The 24,189-nt window shown below is 42.5% G+C and overlaps 2 protein-coding genes across 2 annotated transcripts; both read right to left on the bottom strand.

The window, feature by feature from the left end:
- Positions 1-597: 597 nt before the first annotated feature.
- LOC4347102 (gamma-glutamyl peptidase 3) lies at positions 598-3,151 on the bottom strand. Its single transcript, XM_015755911.3, has 3 exons — positions 2,732-3,151; positions 2,286-2,633; positions 598-917 (listed from the first exon to the last, which is right to left on the bottom strand). The coding sequence occupies exons 1-3, from the start codon at positions 3,095-3,097 to the stop codon at positions 813-815; spliced, it is 819 nt and encodes a 272-aa protein (XP_015611397.1). The 5' UTR covers positions 3,098-3,151; the 3' UTR covers positions 598-812.
- Positions 3,152-15,336: 12,185 nt separating this feature from the next.
- On the bottom strand, positions 15,337-24,073 carry LOC4347101 (AP2-like ethylene-responsive transcription factor At1g16060). The gene is made up of 12 exons (XM_066304122.1): positions 23,157-24,073; positions 22,873-22,955; positions 22,628-22,786; positions 21,954-22,181; positions 19,881-20,364; positions 19,673-19,755; positions 19,581-19,589; positions 19,338-19,426; positions 18,691-18,764; positions 18,497-18,547; positions 18,315-18,391; positions 15,337-16,413 (listed from the first exon to the last, which is right to left on the bottom strand). The coding sequence occupies exons 5-12, from the start codon at positions 20,036-20,038 to the stop codon at positions 15,815-15,817; spliced, it is 1,140 nt and encodes a 379-aa protein (XP_066160219.1). The 5' UTR covers positions 20,039-20,364; positions 21,954-22,181; positions 22,628-22,786; positions 22,873-22,955; positions 23,157-24,073; the 3' UTR covers positions 15,337-15,814.
- Positions 24,074-24,189: the final 116 nt, after the last annotated feature.

Below are 24,189 nucleotides of genomic sequence, written 5' to 3'. Positions count from 1 at the left end.
CATGGTGTCTCCATTTTATGCTGCAGGCTGTAGTATGAGTATGACAAGGACAACATCTTCTTTCACTCCTCTCTATAAAACCCCATGTGACCGTCATGGTGAGTCACCGTTGTATCTCAGTGCTTCTAATATATTGACGTGCAAAACTTTTGCGTATTTGATAAAATAAGATAACATGTTATTCAAAATCTCAGTTTTAGTCACACAGTAGCTGCTCTTGTTTTTACACTTACAATTTTCAGGCTTCCTTTAGAACATGCATTAGTTATACAACTATGTGCCTGACAAAATTTTGAAGAAAAATACACCAGTTCACTCTGCAAATGATTAGCAGTAGACCAGAAACAATTCAAAGTCCAGGCTTGGCGGCAAGAAACTTCGGTTCGTGAGGCCCATGGGCTATTGGGCGAGGTGTCAGCATCAGTATTCAGTATTATTTTATCATGCAAGACAGGAAGAGGCATATGAACAGGTTCAGGTATTTTGACAAACTAGCCGCTTTTTCTTAGTTCACAAACACAGAAACTTAGTTTCTTTGCAAAATAAAGTAGACCATTAATTTGCATGAGCATGCAAAATTCCACACACATAACCAGATGACCTGAAAATCAAGCTTTGTTTATTCCAATTTTGCAGGTCAACACTGGTGATAGAGACTTTCAACACACTGATTCACAATAAATTTGATGCTAAAAGTGAGCATCTGTGCCTACCACTACCAGCACAAACTAGGAAGCAACAGGCATCTGTGCCTCACACTGTCATAACACATATCACAGGCTACAAATACAAGGTATATATGTCAATAGTTGTTATTCTTCTTCAGTCTTGAGGAAGCTTTTGCACAGCTTGATCCAGAACTCCCTGTCAGGCCCAGTATCCTCCAGCTGCCTCCTCACTCCCTCTGCGACCGCCATCTGCAAGTTACCGTGGAATGTGCGGTAAATTAACACCAGAAATTGTGATACCATTCGATACCAAGATTAATCTATAACTATGATGATGAGTCGAAAACCGCTCCCTAGTGGTAAGGATGGTGGTAACAACTACATTATCGACTAAAACCCATTGAACTTTAAAAAATTTGTCACAAATGTGCATTTTTTTAGGTTTTCTAATAGTTGTATTGATAATATTGAGCTGTTTTTTGCATATAGGATAATATTGATATGTCCAATAATCACAATATCTGATCGGTTATCATTGATATTTGAATCTCTACCCGGTAATTTTTTTAAGGTACAAGAATTTTCCACATCAATATATTAGATTAGATACATACTTTTAGATTCTAGACCAAATACTCTTGATTTCCGGGTGTTTAATACAAAGCGATTAGATCAGATTTTAGATAGTGTTCTTTTGGGGGTTGGGAGCCCTTCCCTCCTGAGCACGCAAAACGGAGCGATGAATTAGCGTACGATTAATTAAGTATTACTCCTTCCTTCCAAAAATCTAAGACCTATTTCTTTTTCATCAAAACCAAGAAGCAATTAACTCACTCATTATGTGGTAAAACCAATGAACATGCAACCAATAAGTACTAGAATGGCTTCTTGGTTTCCGATCAACAATTTAATTTAGCACATGGTGACTACAAATAGGGCTCATATTTTTGGAGAAACCAAAGAATGAAATAGATCTCAGATTTTTGGAAGGAGGGAGTAACTAACAACTTAAAAAATAGATTAACATGGTTTTTTTAATACAACATTCCTACAATTTTTTTTCGAAAAACATACTCCCTCCAATTCTTTTTATATGACGTTGGCTAGTTTAAAATTTAACTAGCTAGCCAACATGATACATATAAAAATGGACGTAGTAGGGAAAGTGTTTTAACAGCTCAAGTGGATGTCCACCCGTTTATTGCATGTCATCTAAATGATTATGAAAAAAAATAAAAAAAAATGAACAAGATAGATCAATATCTAATATATCAATCCACAAACATGCAAGTTAAAATTCAACTTCTACAAATTGTAACAAAAATAACAAACAAAACTCAAATTACTATATGTATATTTACAATTAAATTTGTTATTTTTTTATAACTTGTAGAAGTTGAATTTAAACTTGCATGTTTGTGGAGTGATATATTACATATTGATCTATCTTGTCAATTTTTTTTAAAAAATTTTTTGTAACCATCTAGTTGACATGCAATAAACGGGTGGATGTCCACTCGAGCTATTAGAATCTATATCCGAGGTAGTACCATTTAACCGTTTGGGGACCGTGTGTGCGTGCGAAAAAAGAGAGAGCAGAAGTTATGCTACACTCACGGTGATGGATCCAGCGGAGGAGAGGCGGTCGACGAGGTTGAGGAGGATGTCGGCGGTGTACTCCGGGTGGCCCTGGATGCCGAGCACGCGGTCGCCGGCGCAGAACATCTCGACGCCGGTCTTGGACGAGGAGGCGAGCACCTCGGCGCCCGCCGGCAGCTCCCACACCTCATCCTGGTGCACCTCCGTGATCTTGGCGTACGGCGCCGCCGCCGCCGTGATCCCCTGCAGCGCGTCGTCGAGGAACCTGTACGGCGGCAGCGACTCCGCCATGGCCACCTCCCTGATGCCGATGTCCCACCCGCCCCTCGCCTTCCCCACGCGCCCGCCCAGCGCGCGGCATATCACCTGGATGAGACGCACGAGAGGAAGACGACGAGGATGACATCACGGTTGACATGGCCGGCCCGGCCGGACAGAGCTGCAGCCTGCATTGAGGTAGCTACCTGGTGGCCGAAGCAGATGCCGAGGAGACGCTTGCGCATGGCGACGAGGTCGCGGACGAGGAGGCACAGCCGGAGGATCCACAGGTCGTCGGCGTACGCGTCGTGCGGGCTGCCGCTGATGACGAAGCCGTCGTACCCGTCGACCTCGTCCGCGCCGGGGAGCTCGCCGTCCACCGCCCGGAACATGTCCCACTCCTCGCCGCCGCCGTCGCCGACATCGCCATCGTCGCCGAACGCCCGGATGAACACCTCCAGGTAGCCGCCGTACACCTTGCGCACGTAGTCCGAGTCCCTCGCCGCCAGCAGCAGCGCGTACCTCCTCCTCCTCCTCACGCCTCCCTCCGCCGCTGCCACAATAACCTTCATAGCTTCTGAATTCTGATCGATTGCAAAGCTAGCTGCTGATCGATGGCAATGTGTGGGAGATGGCGGGAAGCGGTGCAAATTTATAGAGGAAGGAGGACATGATGAACAGCAGCTACCAAGAACGAGCTCGAGAGGAGTAGAAATGGTGGCAATGCAAGTTGGAGGAGTCGTGATTCAGACCAAGAATCTCTTGTGCTGACAATTGCATCGCATCGATCATGCAAAACTTATAGCATCTACGAAGTGATATATCACATATTAATATATCTTTTTAATTTTTTTTATATCCATTTAAATAATATGTAAACAACGAGGGGATATCTTTTTGAGGGATCAAAATTCACATACGTAGAAATGGTGGCAATGCAAGTTGGAGGAGGAGTCGTGATTCAGACCAAGAATCTCTTCTGCTGACACAATTGCATCGCATCGATCATGCAAAACCTATAGCTAGCTAAGCTAGTGATGAGTGGATTAGTAGTCATCTGATCCATCGCATCCTGTCGCGTTCGAGGCTGCAAGATGCATCGATCGGCGACGGCGAGTTGGTCGATTCGTTGCGCCAACTTGGGTTGTGTGTGGAAAGCTTGCTTCCGTTTTGAGATTTTGACCGTGCTTTTGTTGGGAGAAATCAAGCTAGCTAGCTAGCTAGCGGTCGAGCTGAGCTGCGGCGGTCGTGTTGATCGTCGTTAGGCCATTCCCAACCCAGGACACTAGACATAGTTTTTATAAACTTCACATCATCAAGAAACTATTACTAGACACTAATTTTATTTCATACTTAAATTTAATGCTACTTATCTCACATGATGTTTTGGATGTTGTATAGAAACCATACATGTCTTATACAAGACATGGTTTTCTTCTCTTTTCTCATTTATTTACTTGCCACATTATTTTTTTATCCTAAGTGACAGCTTATTTAATGCTATTAACACCATACTAATTATTGGGTTGGAAATGGCCTTAGCAGCCGTATCTGAGACTCTGATGTGTGTCATGTGTGTGGTGTTCAACGGTTCAACCTCTCTGATCAGCATGTTCTGACTACAATTAATCAACTGATTCCCTAAACACATGAACATCTTGTGTAAATTTTGTGAAACCTCGGGTATCATAATACAAATCACACATAATCAGAGTGTTTTGGCATAAGATATTTTGGCTTTCCCCTAAGTCAAATATCTTTAAGTTTAACTAATTTTATAAAAAATATATAATAAAATTTCTAATTCCAAACAAAACATATTATAAAATATATTCAATGGTGATTTGACGCTGCAGATGTTACTATATTTTTTTAATAAATTCACTCAAATTTAAAGAAATTTAGATTTAAACAAATTTTAAAATTACGGGACTAGCATATATATAACCCTAAATTGTAGTCTACAATATTATAAAATCACATCGCCGGCCAACTTAACTTGATATAGTAGAAAAAATAAGATGCTTAACTTAGATGGTTTAAATATTTTTTATTTTATAGATGAAAGACTTCATAAATTTAAGAATTCATTTAGAACATTCCTAATACGGTGGATCAAATAACAATTTATTAAAGTGCTCAAATCACTTTTTTTTATCCTGGACCACATAATTACTGAGGTGTGAAATTTACTCTTAATTTTTTAACAAACTTAATTGTCAGATATGCTGCATAATCGCGTGCAATTCTCCTCGGCAGATTTGACTGAATTTTCGTGTTTCTGTAGCTATGTTAATTAAGTTTTTGGTATTAATTTTTTATGAGAACTTTTTGTATTAATTATTGTTCTACTTTTGAACTTGTTGCACATTAGCAGTTTGCCAGGCTGTGACGACCAGGTTAATCACAAGGTCCTTGCAGATTTTCAACAAAGAAGGCCATCATTGTTTGTCGTGCAAGAAACAAGGTGATTCCCATTTTTATCAGGGCTTATGAAAGTCAAAAGTACTTTTTTAGATATGGCCTCTTGGACTGTGAATGGTGGGGAACAAATAAGATTTTGGGAAGATAAATGGCTAGGTAAGTTGGCTTTCAAGGATAAATTTCCATCTTTATATGCTATAGTCCGAAGGAAATCATCCACTGTTGCCACTGTTATGGGATCTGTTCCACTTAATGTTTCTTTTAGAAGAGCTTTAGTTGGTCAGAATATTGTATACTAGCATGAATTATGTGCTTCTATTGTACATATTCAATTAAATCCTTCTTCTGACTGTTTTAGATGTAATTATCATCAGAATGGTAGGTTCTCAGTAAGGTCAATGTGTCTAGCTTTAATTAACAATGGTTATGTTGAGAGGAACAAATATATGTGGAAACTTAAGATGTCGCTTAAGATTAAGATCTTTATGTGTTACTTGCTTAAGGGGGTCGTGTTGACCAAGGATAATTTGGCGAGACGGAATTGGAATGGTAGCTTAAGGTGTTGCTTTTGTATGAAAAATGAAACTATTCAACATCTCTTCATAGATTGTCATTATGCAAAATTCATATGGAGAGCAGTTCAGTTTTCTTTTGGTTTTAATCTTCCAACTAGTATATCTCATATATTTGATGGGTGGCTTTTGGGGGTTGACAAGAAAAAGAGTAAACTGATACTAGTTGGAGCGTCTCCCATTTGTTGGGCTCTATGGTTGAGTAGAAATGATTTGGTTTTTAATAAATCACCATCTATTTCATATATGCAGATAATTTTTAGGGCAACGCACTGGCTCCGGTTTTGGGCACAGCTACAAAGGTGTGAGGATGATGGGGAGTTCCTAAAGGTTGTATGCCGCAAGTTGGAGTCGATAGTTATGCAATTATTTGCCAATTATGGATGGAGGTTCACAAATAGACTTCAATAAATGTGTTCTCCTTATTTTGGCTTGGTTTCCTCTGTTTTTGTTTGGTGTGTCCTATTTAGCTGAACTACACTCTTTTCTGGATTGCTACAATGTAATAATTGGCTGTAGCTCTTTTTGAGCAAAGACTGAGATGTTAAATTCCATTATCTAAAAAATCATTGTTTGTCGTGAGACACGAGATCACCTGGACGACGACTGATGAACAGTATATTGTGTTTGTCATGCATGGTCATTCATAAAGGTCCATGCAGAAATTGAATTTTAAGCCCTCTCAACCATAAAAGATCAAATTAGATCTAACTGGAACTTTTTTAAAAAAATCATTCTAACTTTTATAGAGAGAAAAGCGAGTATGTCTACAAAGTAACTAAAATACAATAAGTGGTGCTACAACTTACTATACGGGTGCAGTTTAGTCATTTATTTTACAAATTGATCGAACATGTCACTCGTCTTGTTTATTTTGGGGCGCAAATCATATAAAATCATATAGCATCTCACTTGCTATTAATTCAAGTGCTGTTCATTTCTTTCGCAAACAAGGCTCCATATGAACCACAAATAAAGCCAACACTAGTCTCTCTCATGCCCCCCTCCCCTATCGTCTCTAGGAGCGACATGGGCAGAACCCACCGTGGCCTCCCCCTCCACTTCTCTTTCCTCTTTACCAACTCGTCACCATCCGAACAAGCCAAGAAAAATCCGCTTGGCCATAGTGAAAACAGCGGCATGCCTTATCACAACCTTGTGTAACTGTAGAGGCGAGGCGACATGCGACCGGCTTTGAGGCACGGCGGTGAAGTGCAACCAGAGGTGAGGTGGCACGGTGCTGTTGCGCCCTCCATCACTCCTAATGGTGGCGGTGTTGGTGGGAAGCCTCTAGCGCTCATCCCTCAAAAGCTAGTGCAATGGAAGAGACTGGCGGAGGCGGCGGGCTAGTAACGACGTCGTGTGCCAGATCAATGTCAGGGAAGGGCAGTTGTGCCCATCCTCTATATATGAAGACCTGGGCTACGACGACTTCTTATGGTGCTGTCTAAATGCTTGAGGGTAGCGGCTGGCGCCGATGATCCTCGAGGTGGAGACCGTGACAGTGAAAGTGGGTGCATAGATATAGAGCTAACATGTGGAGATAGGCGGGGGGTATCAATGTAGCAATGTCTACGTGCTGACCGTGGGTGACTGGTGGTGGCCAGCTTTGGAGCTATAGTTACAGGACAACAATGGATGGGTGGCGGGATAAAGTCTAGCTCGGTCTGGTTAGGCTGACAACGGTGACACCTTTGGTCGTCGTTTTCCTTCGTAGAGGTGTTATCAAGGTGTCTCTCTTCCTCCCTGGTGGGTACCTGAGACCTGGATGGGCGGCAACGATGCTCCCTAGGTCACGTTTTCCCTAGAGACGTTGTCTAAGAGGCCCCATTATCGCCTAATATGCTTTTAGATAGTTTGGTGCAAAGCTCTTAAATGGCGGCGGTCCGCGGATTCGTGCGAAGAAGAGGGATCTTTCTTCTCTCTCGCCCTCTTCCTCTACAACCTTTCATCCTGGTGACCTCCAGGAGGTTAGGTGTTCAGTAGTTTGGAATTGGTGTTGGGTAGTATGGTTGTAGCTTCTTTGTTGATCTAGCAGCGACCGGTTCCGTGCTAGTTGTATGTAGGCGATATTGGTGTATTTTTGTCCTTTTTCCATGGCTATGGCCTTACATGTTTTAGTCTTGTAATTTTCTTCTACTATCTTCAATGAGTCAATGTTATTCGTTAAAAAAAGGCAACATTTGTGGATCATATAATCAATATGGGCACCGCCTCACCTTCTTCCTTTTTGCTGGCTCTTATACTGGATCTGCTATATATTATTGCCCTTGAGCTAGCGTTACCAACATATTTTGAGGTTCATTGAATCTAGCCATGCTAGCTAGTTCACCGGCGCATATGCCCATGAGAGCCTATGGGTTTATTCACGAGACAAAAAGATTGTGTGCAGAATAAGAACAAGTTCGATTCTTCCTGGACCTTAATTCCAAATGTGCACTCAGATCTCAAGGAATAGATCCTTTTCCCTCCTCCTAGTTGGGTCATCGAACACTGAAGAAAAAGATACATCTGCTTAAAATAAAATGAGCATGCCATTTTTTTCGGAGCTATTCTCCGTTCCATATAAGGTTTATATTTTAGTTTCGTATTAAGCCATTTTTTTTAATTTTGTCTAAGTTTATACAACATCGAACTAGTATTATATCCAATATCCTTTCATATGGATGAAAGGATTCTGTAGAAAAAAAACCTTTACGAAATTGGATCATCCAAAATTCCTAAGACGATTTTGTATAATTTATACTACCTTACATTGTAAAACAAAAGAAGTAGCAGGTCCATCGAACATATATATACTAGATGAATACCCCGTCGTGTTGCTGCGAAAAATTAAGTTGTATAATATGTACAAATAATATGTAATTTGATTATCAAAACTAAAATAATTTCATATATTTTTTAGCCTAAAAATAATTGAAATTGTATTTTTTTAAGAGAGAAGAAAGAAGAGACAATTTGAACCATAGATCTATCATCCAAGGCTAGAAATAGTTAAGGTGATATGACTTAATAAGAGCAGAGAGAAATAGTATTAACTACACTTAGTGAGAATGAACATATAAGTTTACAGGATTCATGCATGTATATGCACCGGCTGCCAGATTGAGGGGATCATCATGTTACATTATTCGACGTGGTGAATATAATGACTGATCACTGATCGAGTCACTGTACGTGAGGTCGTCATCGTTCTCGTTTGCATAGGTGCATATTCCATCACTTTTTTTCATCTGCCGAGATGTATAGAGCCTGTTAAGGAGAGCTTCTAACTTCTAACTGCTACAGCTTCTTTTAGAATCTTCAGTTGTTAGAAACTCTCTAAACAGTCCAGCTTTTTATCTAGGTTGTGAGAATCTGTAGTTGTAGAATCTAGAAAATGAACTAGAAGCGAGTTTCTCCAAATTCTCACTAGCTAACATCTTAGCAGTCGTTTCTCAGAATTTTAAGCTCCCCAAGCAGGCCCATAGGAGTACTAGCTAGCTTGACGAATATAAAAAACAACACAGCATGCGATGCGATGCCTTACGAAGTTACGATGATACGGCCGGATACGATTCGGAGGCAGGCGGCGGCTGCTGCTGTATATGCTATGGCTGCCATTTATACACGTGGCTCGCGTGCAAACACGCGGAGCAGTACAATACCTATTTTTTGTGTGTGTGTGTATATATATATATATATATATATATATATATATATATATATATATATATGTAAAGTATGTATGTATGTATGTATATAAAGTACGTACTTTTATACAATATTTATATATATAAAGTTTATGTGTACGTTGTACACTTTTAATGTATAAAAAATATATACGCATATAGAAATTTTGTATACGTATGTATATAATATGTATACAAAGTTTGTGTACATACCTATTAAAAACCTAAACAAAAAGTATACTAGTTTTATATAGTACGTATTAAAAAAATTGAGAGAAAAACAAAAAAAAAAGAAAAAAACTGAGAAAAAGGGGCCAAATGGCCTTCCCACCATGCTGCCTCCTCTCCGCAGGCGCCACGTGGCTACGTTGCACGGGAAAGGGCGTGCGGCCGGCCACCAATTAGCTTTTTCGTACAATATCTTTTCACCAAGATTATGGCCGGATGTTGAAAAGGAAGGATCCCTGGAGAAGAATAATGCTGCATGGGCATGCAGCAGCTGATGTTCATCGATTCGTTGTTTTGTCCTTTTTGGCTGGCGTCTCGGCAAACAGTTTGATTGTGTGCTGAACAGGTAAACAAATGATAGTAGATTAACTAATTTTGTGATGAAATATTTGAAAGTTAACGAGTTCACAATCACAAAGTTGAAAAGTTATTTTAAAAAATATTATAAGCAATTTATACATAGAACTTTTTTTAAAAAAATATTCGTTTGAAAGCTTAGAAAATGCCATCAATAAATATAATACAAGAGAGAAAAAGAGATGGGCGATACCCTAAGTACCTGTAGCGTCAGTCAGTCAGTAACATACACCCAATTGATTCGAGACCGGGACAGTTTTTTTTATGTCAGCGCTACTAGAAAAAACATTTTTTTTTGACGTGGAGTCTTTTTTTCGCAGGAGGACATGACCCTTAGAGCTAAATGACCGCCTACAAAAATATAAATCGGGGTGAAGTTCGTTGTCCGCCTGTGAAAATCTATTTTCGTAGGTGGACCACATAAACGGTGCATACGAAAATCTATTTTCACAGGCGAACCTTATGTGGTCCGCCTGCAAAAATCATATCTACCAAAAAAAAATCTTAACTCTTATCTTCTCCCCCCACCCCTCCCCACCACTCATTTCCCTCTCAACTCTCTCTCTCTCTCCCCACCCCTCCCCTCCCCTCCCTCCCCGCCGGAGGGAGAGCGACGCCGCTCCCAGCGCGCGGACGTGGCAGCGGCGGCGCGGCTCCCCTCCCCTCACCTCCCAGATCCGGCCAGAGGGAAGCCGGGGAAGGGCGGCGGCGGCGAGGCGAGGCGCAGGGCCAGCCACGTCGGCGGCGGCGGCGCGGCTCCCCTCCACTCCCCTCCAAGATCCGGCCGGAGGGAGGGCGGCGGCGGGGAGGCGCGGGACGGTGGCGGCGGCTCTGGCGCGGCTCCCCTCCCCTCCCCTCCCAGATTCAGCCGGAGGGAGGCCGGGGGGCGGCGGCGGCTCCCCTCCCCTCCCCTCCCAGATCCGGCCGGAGGGAGGCCGGGGGAGGGCGGCGGCGGCGAGGCGCGGGGCCGGCGGGGCACGGGGCGGCGGCCGTGGCTCCGGCGCGGCTCCCCTTCCCTCCCCTCACAGATCCGGCCGGAGGGATGCCGGGGGAGGGCGGCAGCGGCGGCGAGGCGCGGGGCCGGCGAGGCACTTTTTTTTGTTTGTCCAGAGGATTTTCGCAGGCGGGCCATTGGATCGCCTGCAAAAATCATCGATTTTCACAGTCGTTGGTTTATATGCGGTCCTTCTCCCACCTGGAAAAATTACTTTTGGCCGCCTGTAAAAATACTTTTTTATAGTGCCAGGAACAAAGAAAAAAGATATCTATACTGCAAGCCATGAAAAAAAAATATAGTGCAAACTTCAGCTGGATATAAAATAAACATTTAGGATTTGTTCACGTCACTACGTATATATAAAAAAAATTAAAGAAAACACCCACTAGACCACCCTCTATGCACTCTCTCTCTCCATCTCTCCGTCTCCCTCTCTCCTCATCTATCTTCCTTCCCTCTCCCCCACGATTCTTGCAATGACGATGGGAAGCCCACATCAATGGTTAACAGCGTGCGGCGTGAGTAGATCTCGCATCGGTGATGGGCGACGAAACTCGCATCGGCAATGGCACGCTCGATCCGCCGTCCCTACCCTCTGCCATCACCTCCACCGTCCCTATCCCCTCTGCGGCCACCCCGACCTTAGGATGCGGCTTCCCTGTTCCTGTGTTATGTTCCCCTCCCTGTCCCTGCCAGATGTCCTTCCTCTATTGGCTGCTGCTTTTCTAGTGGACCTAGGCCATGCGCTCGTTTTCTTTTTTAACGTAAACGACGTTAGCATCCGGGATGGCTCGTTTCTGATCGGTGCCGAGGTTGCCGACCAATGTTCCACGCGCCAAATGGTGAGCTGTGACATGGAAGCAACGCAGCCGGAGTGGCCGACGCCGCCGGAGGCCGCGGTGACCAGGACAGGGTGTCCAGGGCGGCGCTCATCGTCTTGAGCAAGCGCGGTGACAGCACGGAGAGCGGTAGAGATGCATCCACCACCGCTATGGATCCATGAAGTAAAAAAAAAATCCTAGCGCCCAGGAAATTTCGAAGACGCTCACTCCCCCACCGAACGCCCGAACGCCACGACTTCTCCGGCGAGATCACTTGCTCATGTGATTCTTTTAGTTTCCTAGTGCATATCATCTTAAATTCTTAAGTATTACCTGAAATTGATTGCTGGAATGGTCGAACCATGCCTGGCTACCCTTGTCTCCCTCATCGTCCTCTCCAACAACGATATCCTCCTCATCAACAAATCAACAATTAATGGCCTCAACTTCTGTGTATCACCCGCCCGAGGTCGGGATGGATGCTATGGGAGGTCACATTCTTCAACGTCAGCTTCAACTCCCTCGCTGGCCCGCTCCCACCGGAGGTGCCCGGGATGTAGAAGGTGGAGTAGCTCGATGTCGCGCACAACCACCTCTCGGGCACCGTGCTGGAGGCCGTGCGGCCTCCCCCTGCTCAGGAACTTCACCTCTCCTATAACTTCACCGGTAAGCAGTCGTCCTGCACACGCATATTGCCCATCGATGGCAATGGCAAGCACTGGAATTGCCTTGCCTACCCAATTGCCCCGCCTAGGGCACGCCGCTGCAGTGTAAGGGAATTAGGGAAAGAAAACGGAGATTGCTGCTGTTTGCTTCAAAAAGAAACGGAGAGGTTAAGCCGTTTAGATAAAAAAAAAGGAGCGTAAGGCCCTAGGCCTGCTGGAAAAGTGATCGCCAATAGAGCGAGGACACCTGGCAGGGGACAGAGATAGGAACACACAGTCGGAACAGGGAAGCCGCATCCCCGACCTTGCCGGAGCCTTGAGGGGCTTCGATTTTTTTCCTTCGCTATTTCCATTTTTTTACTCTATATGATTTTTTTACTCCTAAGATTTAACTAAGAGTATTTTTTTACTTTGAAGGAGGAGAGAGAGCGAAGAGGAAGGGAGTAGAAAGCTAGGGACTAAAACGTAAAATGTTACCAGTAGAAGGGCGTCCCCTTTTTTTCGAAACCTCTAATGGGCGATCGATCGCCCTGGCTATGGGGTAGCGATTGATCCCCTCCCCCCTCCCTCCCTCCTCCTTTCACCTGGTTTCTTTTTTTGGCGCCGCATTACTTTCCTATTTTAGTAAATTTATGCACCTAAAGTTTATACACCTCAACTTTACATATCTAAAGTTTAGAGACCAAAAGTTTATAAGTCAAAAGTTTATATATCCGATTCAAATTTGAATTTGAATTCAAATATTTTTTATATATAGTATTTCTATACATCTAAAGTTTATACACCTAAAGTTTATAGACCTAAAGTTTATAAGCCAATAGTTTATATACCCATTTCAAATTTGAATATGAATTATATCTGATTCAAATTTGAATTTGAATACAAATATTTTCTATATATAGTATTTTTATGCATCTAAAGTTTATACACCTAAAATTTATAGACCTAAAGTTTATAAGTCATAAGTTTACATACCCGATTCAAATTTGAATTTGAATTATATCTGATTCAAATTTGAATTTGAATTCAAATATTTTCTATATATAGTATTTCTATACATCTAAAGTTTATACACCTAAAGTTTATAGACCCAAAGCTTATAAGTCAAAAGTTTACATACCCGATTCAAATTTGAATTTGAATTCAAATTTTTTATACATAATTTTTTTCTAACTTTTTAATTTTTTTAAAAAAAATTGTGTGGTGTACTGTAGTAGAAAGAGAAGAAGGGGAGGAGAAAGGGGGGAGAGGAGGGAGGAGTGTATCGTATAGGGGAGGGGGTAGACGGGTGATCACTGGGCGGACGAGGGAGCGATCACCCGCCCATAAGACGCCCCCGTTTTTTTGGGGGGTTCAAAATACGAGGTGGGGAGAAGGGAGTAGTGTGTGGGATGCCATGGATAAAATTTATACATCTATTTTATATCTAACAATAGTTTACTAATTTGCATTGTACATAGAGTTTGCAGAACAAATTTCCGAGCAAACTTGTCGAAATGTCTCTATGGACCACACACACCCGTGGGCTGCGTTCTAACCCTGCCTAAGACTGGGTTGGGCTACACAACCCTGAAGCCCTTAGCTTAGGTCCAACTGTTTCACTTGGCCCAGTGTAATTGCGATGCAAGCTGACACATTTGAGCCCATGAAATGGCAAGGCCCAACCAGCCAGCCCATGGCCGCCCACTTCACCTTCTTCCTCCTCTGTTTCTCTCTTCTCAACTTGTTCCCAAGTCTCCTCGCAAATTCCAACAAGAGGTTGCTTTCCTCTGCATAGTTCACTCCGCCGCCGAGGCATGGATCATGAGTAGCTCTCCGAGCTTACTGACAAGGCGATGGACGATGCTTTCCATGTGTACTTTGATAGTACAATTTGTCCCATCAGCATGTACATTTGGATCGCAACAGTTCAGAGCTTCCAAAGAACGGGTGATCGAGGCGCCGTTTGTCGCGAGGTATCTTCTGATGTTCCCTTCCGAGAGAGCCTTGTTTGGAACGGAGAAATTTCACGGGAAGCCGCAGAGATTTAGGTGCAGATTCTTAGTTTAAATTTTGAGACCTATATAATGTGAAAAATGAACTTAATAGTCTAGTACTAGCCAAAAGCTTTTCATCCTCTCGAGTTGGATACTCGCAAGTTGTTTCTCAGAATATCCAGCTTCTCCAAACACGACTTTAGAATTTTTCTAGTTGGTCACGACCGCCAAGGACACCGAAAATATTTTCATTCTCTCGAGTTGATACTCACTGGCTGTTTCTCAAAATATCTAACTTCTCCAAACATGACTTTAGAAATTTCCCAGTTGGTCACGACCGCCAGGGACACCGGTCGACCATCAGCGATTTGACATCGAGGATAAACACGTTATTTCCTCTATCTCAAAATAAATAAATCTAATATCAAATATAATACATTCTAGTACTACATTACATCTCGTGCTAGGCTTACATATTTATTTTATTTTAGTACATAGTATAAGGTTGTGTTCGCAGAAGGCGGTTCCCAACCCAAACACCGCGCATGGAAAACGGAGCGGCCATTACCACGTGATTAATTAAGTATTTGCTAATTATTTTTTAAAAAATAAATTAATTTGATTTTTTAATGTAACTTTCATATAGAAACTTTTTTTTAAAAAAAAACCGTTTAATAGTTTGAAAAACGTGCGCGCGTAAAACGAGGAAGAGAGGTTGGTAAAATGGGCATCCGAACACAGCTTAAGTATCACACCCTGCCGGGGAGGCATGCAGTTGGCCTTTTCAGCCAAGGTTGATGTTTTCACTGCCGGTCTCTGACAGCCAACGCATTGATACAATGGTGGTCTCTGACAGCTGAGGTATTGAACCACACTGGCAGAATCGTATGTGCCGGCACATGCCCATGGAGAAAAAGCTAGAACTTGGACCATGCTCAACTTGCAGTCGCGTACTTCGCCATCGATGCGTGCAGTGCAGCAGATCTTCAGAGCTGAGCTTGGAGTCAAATGCTGATGATTCAGAAACCACCCTGTCACTGACAGACTTGTGCTCATGGTCATGGTGAACAGTCAGGAACTCAGGATTGAACATGTAGTAATTGTTCAGAAACTCACAAATCCTTCTATCAAGTATTTATGTAGATTATAGATACTATATAGTCGTTCTCAAAAAAAAAAGATACTATATAGTTGTTCATTTTGTCAGGGATGAAGCAAAAATGAAACAATCTCCTCTCCTCACACTGTCACACACCCACTATCTCTCTCTCTCTCATTCGGATTGTCAAGGTAAGAAAATCAATCTTGAAGTAATTCTCGGTCTTCAGCTTGTCACTATAATACTGTCATTAACTCTGTAAGCACTAGCTTGTGCTATAAGAGTATCTTGCATTCTTGCCTGCCTTCCATTTGTCTGTTCGTCTGTTCCTTCTCTTTTTTTGGTCATTCTCCTATGGACCAAATCCACCCAATTAAAGAATTTAATTAACGGCCTGTAACTGTATTGCGCCGTGGCCGTTGGGCTACTGGCGAGGCACAAGCTGACACTGCTCGGCTGCGGCAGCGGCGGCGCCGCCGTCACAAGTCCAGCTCGAAGTGGAACGCCGGCGACGCGTACGCGGCGAGGTCGCCGAAGAACAGGCCGTCCACGTCGGCGTATCCCGCGCCGGCGGCGCCGTCCTCGGCGGCGCAGCCGAAGTAGGTCTGGATGTCCTCCGGGAAGCTGCACTGCGGCGAGGCGCCGTCGTCCTTGGTCGCCTGCGGCGGCGACGGGGACGAGGAGGAGGTGGTTGTGCTGCTGGTGGTGGTGGTCTCCGCCGCCGACGTCCGCTCGATCATCTCCTTGAACTTGGGCGACTGCAGCAGCAGGCTGAGCGCCGACGTTGTCGGCGTGTGGCCGAGCGAATGTCTTGCCGGGATCAGCTGTGCCGCCGCCGCCGCGGCGCCATGGCCGTCGTGCTGGAACGACGACGCCATGGCGTCGAGGTCGATCGCCGGGAGATCCTGCGCCGACAGAGCACCCAGCATGGGGTGAGGATTCTGGGGAGCGCCCGCGCCGTCGGCGCCGGGCCGGAGCCACTTGATGTACCGGCTGAGGTCGAAGTTGGTGACGGCGTTCAGGCCCCGATACTCGATGGCCGCCATGTCGTACGCCATTGCCGCCTCCTCCTGCGTCGCTGCAGTCAAGAAAGATTCGCTCAGACAATGGCTGACGACGAGATTGCTAGTACGAAGTTGGTAGCATCGGCTATTCGACACCCCAAACTTCCTCATTTCAAGATTCCCATGAGCACCTGTTGTAAGTCGCTTTAAGTTTTTTCTAATTAAACTTTTTAAAATTTAATCAAACTTATCAAAAAGTATAGTAATATTTTTAACACAAAATAAACATATTCTAAAAAAATTTAATAAAACTTATTTGGTGTTTTAATGTTGCTAAATTTTTCTATAAACTCGATTAAGTCAAAAAAAATCAAAACGACTTATAATTTGAGTTATAAAACGGAGGGTATCTTTTTTTTTAGCAACGACAAATTTTGGCAAGATTGACTTTTGGTACCAAACCAAACACTTCGTAACTAACCTATTGTGATTTTTTTTTTCAAGATTTGGTAATTTCAAGGGTAAATTTAGTTTAAGAAGACCATTTCTGAAAAAAAAATACCATTGTTTTTTTTATTTTCAGACTTATTCCTTTCTTCCCACATTTCTTAAATACTCCTAGTTCCTAAATTTATTTATTATGTTCTCCAATGGGAGGCAACAGGGGTGATGTAGTGATACTATACACTTTTGTTGTGTGTGCAGTGTGTGGCATGACAAGCTCACACCATATCCATCGTGTCTGTATGGCTCCATTCTGATCTTTGGTATGTATTAATTATGCTAATGTTTGGATTAATGGATGTGTAGCCTTCAACTGGTGCACACAGAACAGAGGGGCCGTTGGAAGTTGGTCTTCATGGGGTCTACCTCATTGAGTCATTGCATCTAATCCCCAACTAACTTGGGATTTAAATTGCCGGGAAATGTCCTAAATAGCCTCACTTCACTTCCTGCCATTGCTAGCTCAACTACTTCGATATAGATCATCCCCATCCTTGCCCCATTGAGCAACTCCTGGTGTATTTAAATTAGTGGGGGCACCACATACTAGTTTCTCTCTTTTCATTTGTGTGGAGTTTCATTCTTAATTAGCTATGGAAGAATTTACGGGGATGGATGTTTTACAGTTCGTTCCCTCCAGTTAAAAAGTTATCTTTTTCTTTCCAGGTATACATCTAGACAAACTTTTGGAGCTTTCAAGTGTCCATGCCATTTTGATATTAAATCGTATGCATAGATTGCCTTTAAATCATTTCAAAATATGTTGTCTTTCTGGGCTTCTGGCTTCACAAATAAAATATAATTTGGTGATCAAAATTGTTTTTTGAATACCATATCACTATCTGAGACGATGGCATGCCTTTTTCCTGACCACAGGAAAGTATTTATATAATGTGAAAAAGAGTAAACCGTATATCAGCGTGTTTCTACCCTTAGTTTCTCTTTCTGCTTTCTCCATGCATGTTCCCACTTGGAAAGCAAGGATTATGTAAGAATTTTGATGCAAAACTCATGTGAGATGTGATGTTCCTCACAAATGCATATGGAAATCATTTGTTGCAATCGTGGCCTAATTATTTGGACCGGAGATTTTGGTGTTGACACATGAGAGCAACTGAACACAGTGACATACATCACAATCTAATCTCTATTGACAGGATCCAGCCATTACAATCACTGGATGGAGAAATTAGTTGGGGAATTTGTACAATGTCAGGTGATATGGTTCAATGCAAGGGGCAGATCCGTCACTATGGCGATGTGCACCGCCAGAAAAGTAGACAGAAGCTAACTCCGGTGACTTGCACTTAATACTACTCAGATTTGGCTTTCAAGAACTTTGACAGGAATAGAGTTTATGGGTGAAGGAAATCTAGGCATTTATAACTTATAAGGCTGTTGTGCTGTTAAATTTTTCCTGGTATTTTGTTTTCAGAGGTACTAGTGATTTTGTGGCAAGAAATTAACATACCGTAAGTACCGAGATAGAGGTACTTGTTGCCAAAAACACGGCCAATCCGGGCCTCCCATCTCCCATTGTGATGGTGTCTGAATATTTGCACGAATTTGTGATATGAGAAATTTTCAGTCAAGTTGTCTTACATATTTTGGATTCCATTTGGAGTGTAGTAATTTGGAGCTTCTAATGATTACCTTGCAACGCCTCGGTACTTCGATACTCCTCTTGAGAACCCACTGCTTTTCCTGTGAAAAATCATACATATGAACCATATGGTTATGAGTTGTAATTGCTAATTTAGTTTTCAGGGGATTTAATTCCGTTAATTTCTTCACGGAGAATTTTCTTTTAGAGAAATTCATTGCATGTTTGTCTACTTGAGAATTACCTCCTTAGGGATCCAATATACTCTTCCCTTGATTGCCCCTCCATTTCTTTCAACTCACCTTCATATGCAGACAACTGTACATCATAATAATAAACGTGATAGTTATACAAATGTCACGAAAAAATGTAAAGCGCAAAGATTTTGCGCAGATGCAGTGCGCTTTATCAGATGGTAAAAACCAGTACCCTCATCACTCATGTCCCAAAGAGAGATTGTCATCATTCATGTACTTTGTATTTAATCGGTTAAATCGTAATAAAGACATGAGCTTTTTTAAAAAAAAAAAACACCCTCGCTACTACTACTAACAACGACAATAAAATTATCATTTTTCTACCAAACATGAAGCACAGGCTATATTCTAACAAGGCATAGATTGCGCTCCTATGATACAGCATCGGAAACATTTATTCGACGACTTATCAAGTATAGGTGTACTTTTAAGGGGATCATGAAGTAGCCCATGATCGAATTGAACTCGCGGGAGGTGCGGGGAATTCAAGCCGGAGATCCATCCACCATGGGACACACTGCCTCACACACATACACACAGAGTGTGGCAGTGCAGTGTGCTGCTGATCTACTCTACTGACTGCTACTGTGCAACAACATGCTGTTGGAATGTGCAGGGGAGTAAATTTTCCTACCGGGAAGTTGAGGATGGTGTCGGGTCCCCAGTACTTCAATGCCGCCAGATCGTACGCCCTCGCCGCTGCCTCCTCGTCGTCATACGCCCCTGCAACGAACAACAATCGGACGCACCACCACGCTAATCACACACTTATCACTAACACCCCAGCTAATTTTTTCTTTTTTTTTGGAAATAGTGGATCAACTGGCTGGCTGTGTGATCATGCCAAGGCCATGACCCGAGAGCCTCACGTACGTACCGAGGTAAACTGCATGCACCAACAGAAGAGAGGGATTAGTTGAGGCGAGTGATTAAGCAGGGAGTGGTGATTATATCAGTGATTAAGCGTACCTTGCTTGCCCTTCTTGTTCTGGGACTCGTTCCAGCTGTTCTTGTCCCACAGGTGCGCCTCGAACCGCCCCGTCCACCGGTGCCTGCACGTCCGAAACCACGCGGCGGCGGCGATCGATCAGCGGCCGGCCGGAGGAGCAATGAGCAATCTAATTAACACGGTGGCTCGATCGATTAGCTCGGTTAATGATTCGTTATAAAAAGTTACCGGGTGACGCCGCGGTAGACGGAGCTGCGCTGGGAGGGGGACTCGCGGGGGACGCTCTTCCGCGTGCGCTTCGGCTTCACCGCCGCCGCGGCGGCGGCGGCGGCGACACCGCTGCTGCTGGTGTTGGTAGTGGTGGAGTTCTTGCGAGGCTTCGCCATGGATGGAGTGCAGAGCAGAGGAGGGAGCGAAGACGAGATGGTGGGTGACCAACTATGGTGGCGTTAACGGAGGTGGCAGTTTTAAAGAGCGGGAGAGGGGGGAGGGGTGATGGGGGGCGGCAGAGGTAGTTGGTGTTTGGAGCTCAGGGCAGGCGCCAAATGAGAGCAGGAGGAGGAGGGAGAGGGAGAGAGATGGCCGGCCTCTTAAATCTTGACAAAAAAAAAAGGAGAAGGAAACCTTCCTGGATCTGATTAAATGGCCGTCTAAGAACGGCCTTCTCCTCTTGTCTCTACTCTGCTCTCTGCAGGTTTGCTGGTTTTCAAGCCTGCAGAAACATCGTAGTTAAGGGGGGTTAATCTACAGCTGCGTTGGGTGTAATGTGGTTAATGCACAGTTGTTGTGTTTTAAGCTTACTGTGGGATGGATCATGTATAGGATCTTGAAACAGTTTAGCTGATGTAGGAGATAGATGGTTTTTATTTTCCAGCGTAGTTTTGTGCATAGCTAGATTTTAAAAGCATAATGAGATTTAATATATAACTTTTTGGTTCTGTTTCGATAAATTCAATTTTATTTCGTATATCGATTTTATTATAATCTGGACTCAGTACGATTTCAGATAGCGCATCTTTCTCTTTTTCCAATTAATGTTGTAATTTTAGGTCTTCTTGGCATACATGGTGTCTCACTCACATCCTTGCTTTGCTCAGTAATACAACAGATAGATTACGTTCTAAACAGAAATCAACTGCACGGAAGATCTCTTAATGGCAAACTATGGGCAGGCTGCTTCTAATTGACAAAGCGTTGTCTAATCAAAGCGTCAAATAGGACATGTTGCCTGAAGAGAATGTTTGGCTTGATGCCAAAATCAACTTAAGATTATACTGGTACTATAGAGATATCTAGGACTGTAGAAGTACGTTTGGTTTGATGACTTGCCTTTTTAGAGTGGTTTTGAGAGCGGATGTTTCCAGAGTTACCAAATTTTGGTGTGGTTATAGTATTTAAAATATGTTTAATCCAATTACGGTTCAACTTCATGATAAATCGATGCTATTCAACCAGAAAAAAAAAAGAAGAGGGTGGAACCTACGCTGCCTACCTCTTTTATATGAGGCTACGAGCACAGCGTCTAATTCTGATTTGTAAACCACAAACTTTTAACATCGCTGAGCAAAGGAGTTTGACAAAAACCAGAAAGTGATATCACTCTTAAGTGACTGGTTAATATATAGCCTTAATATAGCCACCGTAAGTGGACTTGTGTGCAAGTGTAAAGCAGCATATGTCACAATTGACTGAAGTGATTTCTACAGTCAGCTCATTTTGTTGGCCATTTTAGACATCATAAAGCATATATTATCAATTTGTCATGTAAATGAATTATTTCCATGGCTTTAATTCCTTTATCGGACGCTTGTCAGTGGTCATATCGTTTTCAATTGGTGAGAATATGGGCCGGACTTATGAGTTATGGCAAATTGAATCAACTCCCAACGAATCTGGACCGTCCGAAGTCATGAGCAAGCCTCTGCCTTAAAAGCGATACATTCCTCCCAATTATGGCACAACTACAATCTGTGACATACTTGCTGACACTGATGTGTATATCCATCAAAACTAGAGGCCAGAAGCTCAAAGACTGATTGTAATAGGTTGTGCAAACATCTTCTACTTAAACTTGTCGCCACTAATATGTGTCCTAGAACTGATTTGACACAAATCTGTGCTAAATAAACTCTCTCCCGGTCTCAGGACCATGGCCTTGATCATGACTGCAACGGCCTAACGTACTTCAGCAAAGTTACGGTAGAAGATGATGTGGGATTGACTTTTCAATATTTTGGACATTCATAAAAATGAAGAAAGAGAGTTGATAAAAAAAAAAGAGTCGCAATCGAGCAGACCAACCTTGGAATTCAAGTACCTCGGCAAGGCTGGAGAGCATGGGCCTTCATCGAGCAATCGGATGTATTTAAGATAGTAAAACTGGAATCTCCAAAGCAAATTCGCGATCTGATGGAGCATATGAATATGCCTTGTCACCGAGGTGAACTGAACATGTTGTACAGTGTAGGTGACCAGGAGACACATGCTTCTTGTTCTCAGTTCTTTTTTGGTTGATGTAAGCCTGTAAGACTGCAAATGTGAAAAACATGAAATAGATAAAAGCTACAAAGAAAAGTTGCTGGCAATTATCCCCTGATGCGTTTTATTGACTAGCGTAGCAAGTATGCACGTGCTTTGAAGTAGTGGTGAAGTGTTATTGCTTGACTGGACAAAGTAAATCGGCAGGTCCAGCACCACATGCATATCCTATTGTGTGTCACTATTTCTGTTGTGCTAACACAAACTCCGACAACATCTCAAGATTCCCAATTGACAAGCACTTGGACCCAGACATATTTCTCTGTGATTGAGAGTTTATGGAGTCTGCCAAGTGCATTGTTGGGTGACAAATTTTCCAACGTGGGTACCATTTTCATCCAAGCCTACATTGCACTATTCAAGAAGACAAGAACTTCTTTCATTCTGCTGGTCTGTTCTGGATGTGAAAGCAGGAATGGTTAACCTAGAGGATGTACCTGAAGATGTAGAGGAAGGGTTGTGATATCATAACTAGTTCCCCTGGAAGATTCAAAATCAATATGGAGTATCCTTCTCTTCCTTTTCTCATCAATCATCAGAAAGGAAGTGTCTGATCATTCAGTGGCCACGTTGAGTTTTTTTTCTGAAGCTGTAGCCTGTAGATTCACAAACAAAACTGCAACAAATCAGCAAGGTTGATTCTCAAGTTTGTTGCTCCTCTAAACATTAAGAAACCAATTACCAAGATAGCGTCTTCACAGAAGTCACAACAGAAATATCCAATCATGCATGTGGACTCATTCTTTTGCACGTATGATGTATCAACTGCAAATACATAATGCAAAAAATTCACGCATAATGGTGATAGAGATGCTAAATATGCCATAGAAGTCCCAATCCAACAGCTTCAATCAATTTTCTTTTGTTTTGCACTGTAAGTTCTATCAATTGCAACGACTAACAAACAAAAAATTTGGTTGCTTTCATTTGTAAGATCTGTAGTGTACGGCTCAAAACAGTCCAAACCTTGATGCATTCTTTGTCTTAACTGCTAAAACCATCGTTCCTGCACAGCTAAGCAAGACCAGCAGAAAAGATGAAGAGAAGGAAATATCAGTGTATCAACCAATCTTAACAGAGTCATTCACCTTCCATAAACACAAATTTGATTCTAAAATAAATACAATGAAACTCATACACTACAAGAGCAGACCAACCTATGATTAAAAGTTAATCAACAGAAGCAGAAATCTCCACTAAAAGGACAAACTAGGCACAAATAATAGTGTTAATTCATGCAAGTTCAGAAAGATTATAGAAATCTGGGAGAAATTATCTATATTAGTTGTTTTTGCCACATAAAGTAGGTGACAGGACAAAATCTCCTTATATAAAATGTTTCTACATGTATGAAACATGAAACGATTCAAGGGTAATCGTGAAAATAGAAACATTCTATATGCTAAACAACTTGTTAGGAAAATACATTCACGGGCACAACTTGTATTAATGGTTGTAATCATGAGATAGTGTATGCAAACAAAGAAGCATCAAGAATTTTGGCTACACTGTGGAGAACTACGCATTCAAATCGAATTGAGTATTGGTTAGTAATTCAAACCAAAAAACCAATAGACTAAAAATAAAACCCATGTGCCTATAATGTTGCTTTTTACAATAAAACTCAACTGTACTTGCTGCGAGTTAGTATGACCAGACACGTTTCAGGTTGTACAGACTACAGACACCATTTGCAAAGAATCTCCAAAAGCATAAATCATGCCAATTACTTATCACAAAAACTGCTTTCATATATTGCAACATATTCCCTGACCACCGCAGAAAATGCATCCTATGCAGCCTTCTACTCCACAAAACTTCAGTTATCCAGTAAAATATGCATACAAGGTAGTAGTTAAACCATACTCTATGGCTAACCAAACAAAACCATTTAGGAATCAGTGAGCTATTATTCAAACATAATCCAAAAGAATAAAATAGGACCAACAATATTTTCAAAACTAGATGGGCTAATGGAATGAATCATCTCATTGAACTG

The sequence above is a fragment of the Oryza sativa genome, chromosome 9, assembly GCF_034140825.1.
Source record: "Oryza sativa Japonica Group chromosome 9, ASM3414082v1".
Classification (NCBI taxonomy): Eukaryota; Viridiplantae; Streptophyta; class Magnoliopsida; order Poales; family Poaceae; genus Oryza; species Oryza sativa.
The sequence above is the reverse complement of the archived record's forward strand: the minus strand, read 5'-3'. Positions and strand labels throughout refer to the sequence as shown.

Bases quoted from the DNA above. Each gene is read 5' to 3' on its own strand.
- LOC4347102 (XM_015755911.3), bottom strand. From the start codon at position 3,097: ATGAAGGTTATTGTGGCAGCGGCGGAGGGAGGCGTGAGGAGGAGGAGG. The intron at 2,634-2,731 runs GTAGCTACCTCA...CGTCTCATCCAG, and splicing joins GCATCTGCTTCGGCCACCAG to GTGATATGCCGCGCGCTGGG. The intron at 918-2,285 runs GTGAGTGTAGCA...GGTAACTTGCAG, and splicing joins CCTCCGCTGGATCCATCACC to ATGGCGGTCGCAGAGGGAGT.
- LOC4347101 (XM_066304122.1), bottom strand. From the start codon at position 20,038: ATGGCGAAGCCTCGCAAGAACTCCACCACTACCAACACCAGCAGCAGC. The intron at 18,765-19,337 runs GTAGGAAAATTT...TATGATGTACAG, and splicing joins ACACCATCCTCAACTTCCCG to TTGTCTGCATATGAAGGTGA. The intron at 16,414-18,314 runs GTATGTTAATTT...TCTTGACTGCAG, and splicing joins CCTCTATCTCGGTACTTACG to CGACGCAGGAGGAGGCGGCA.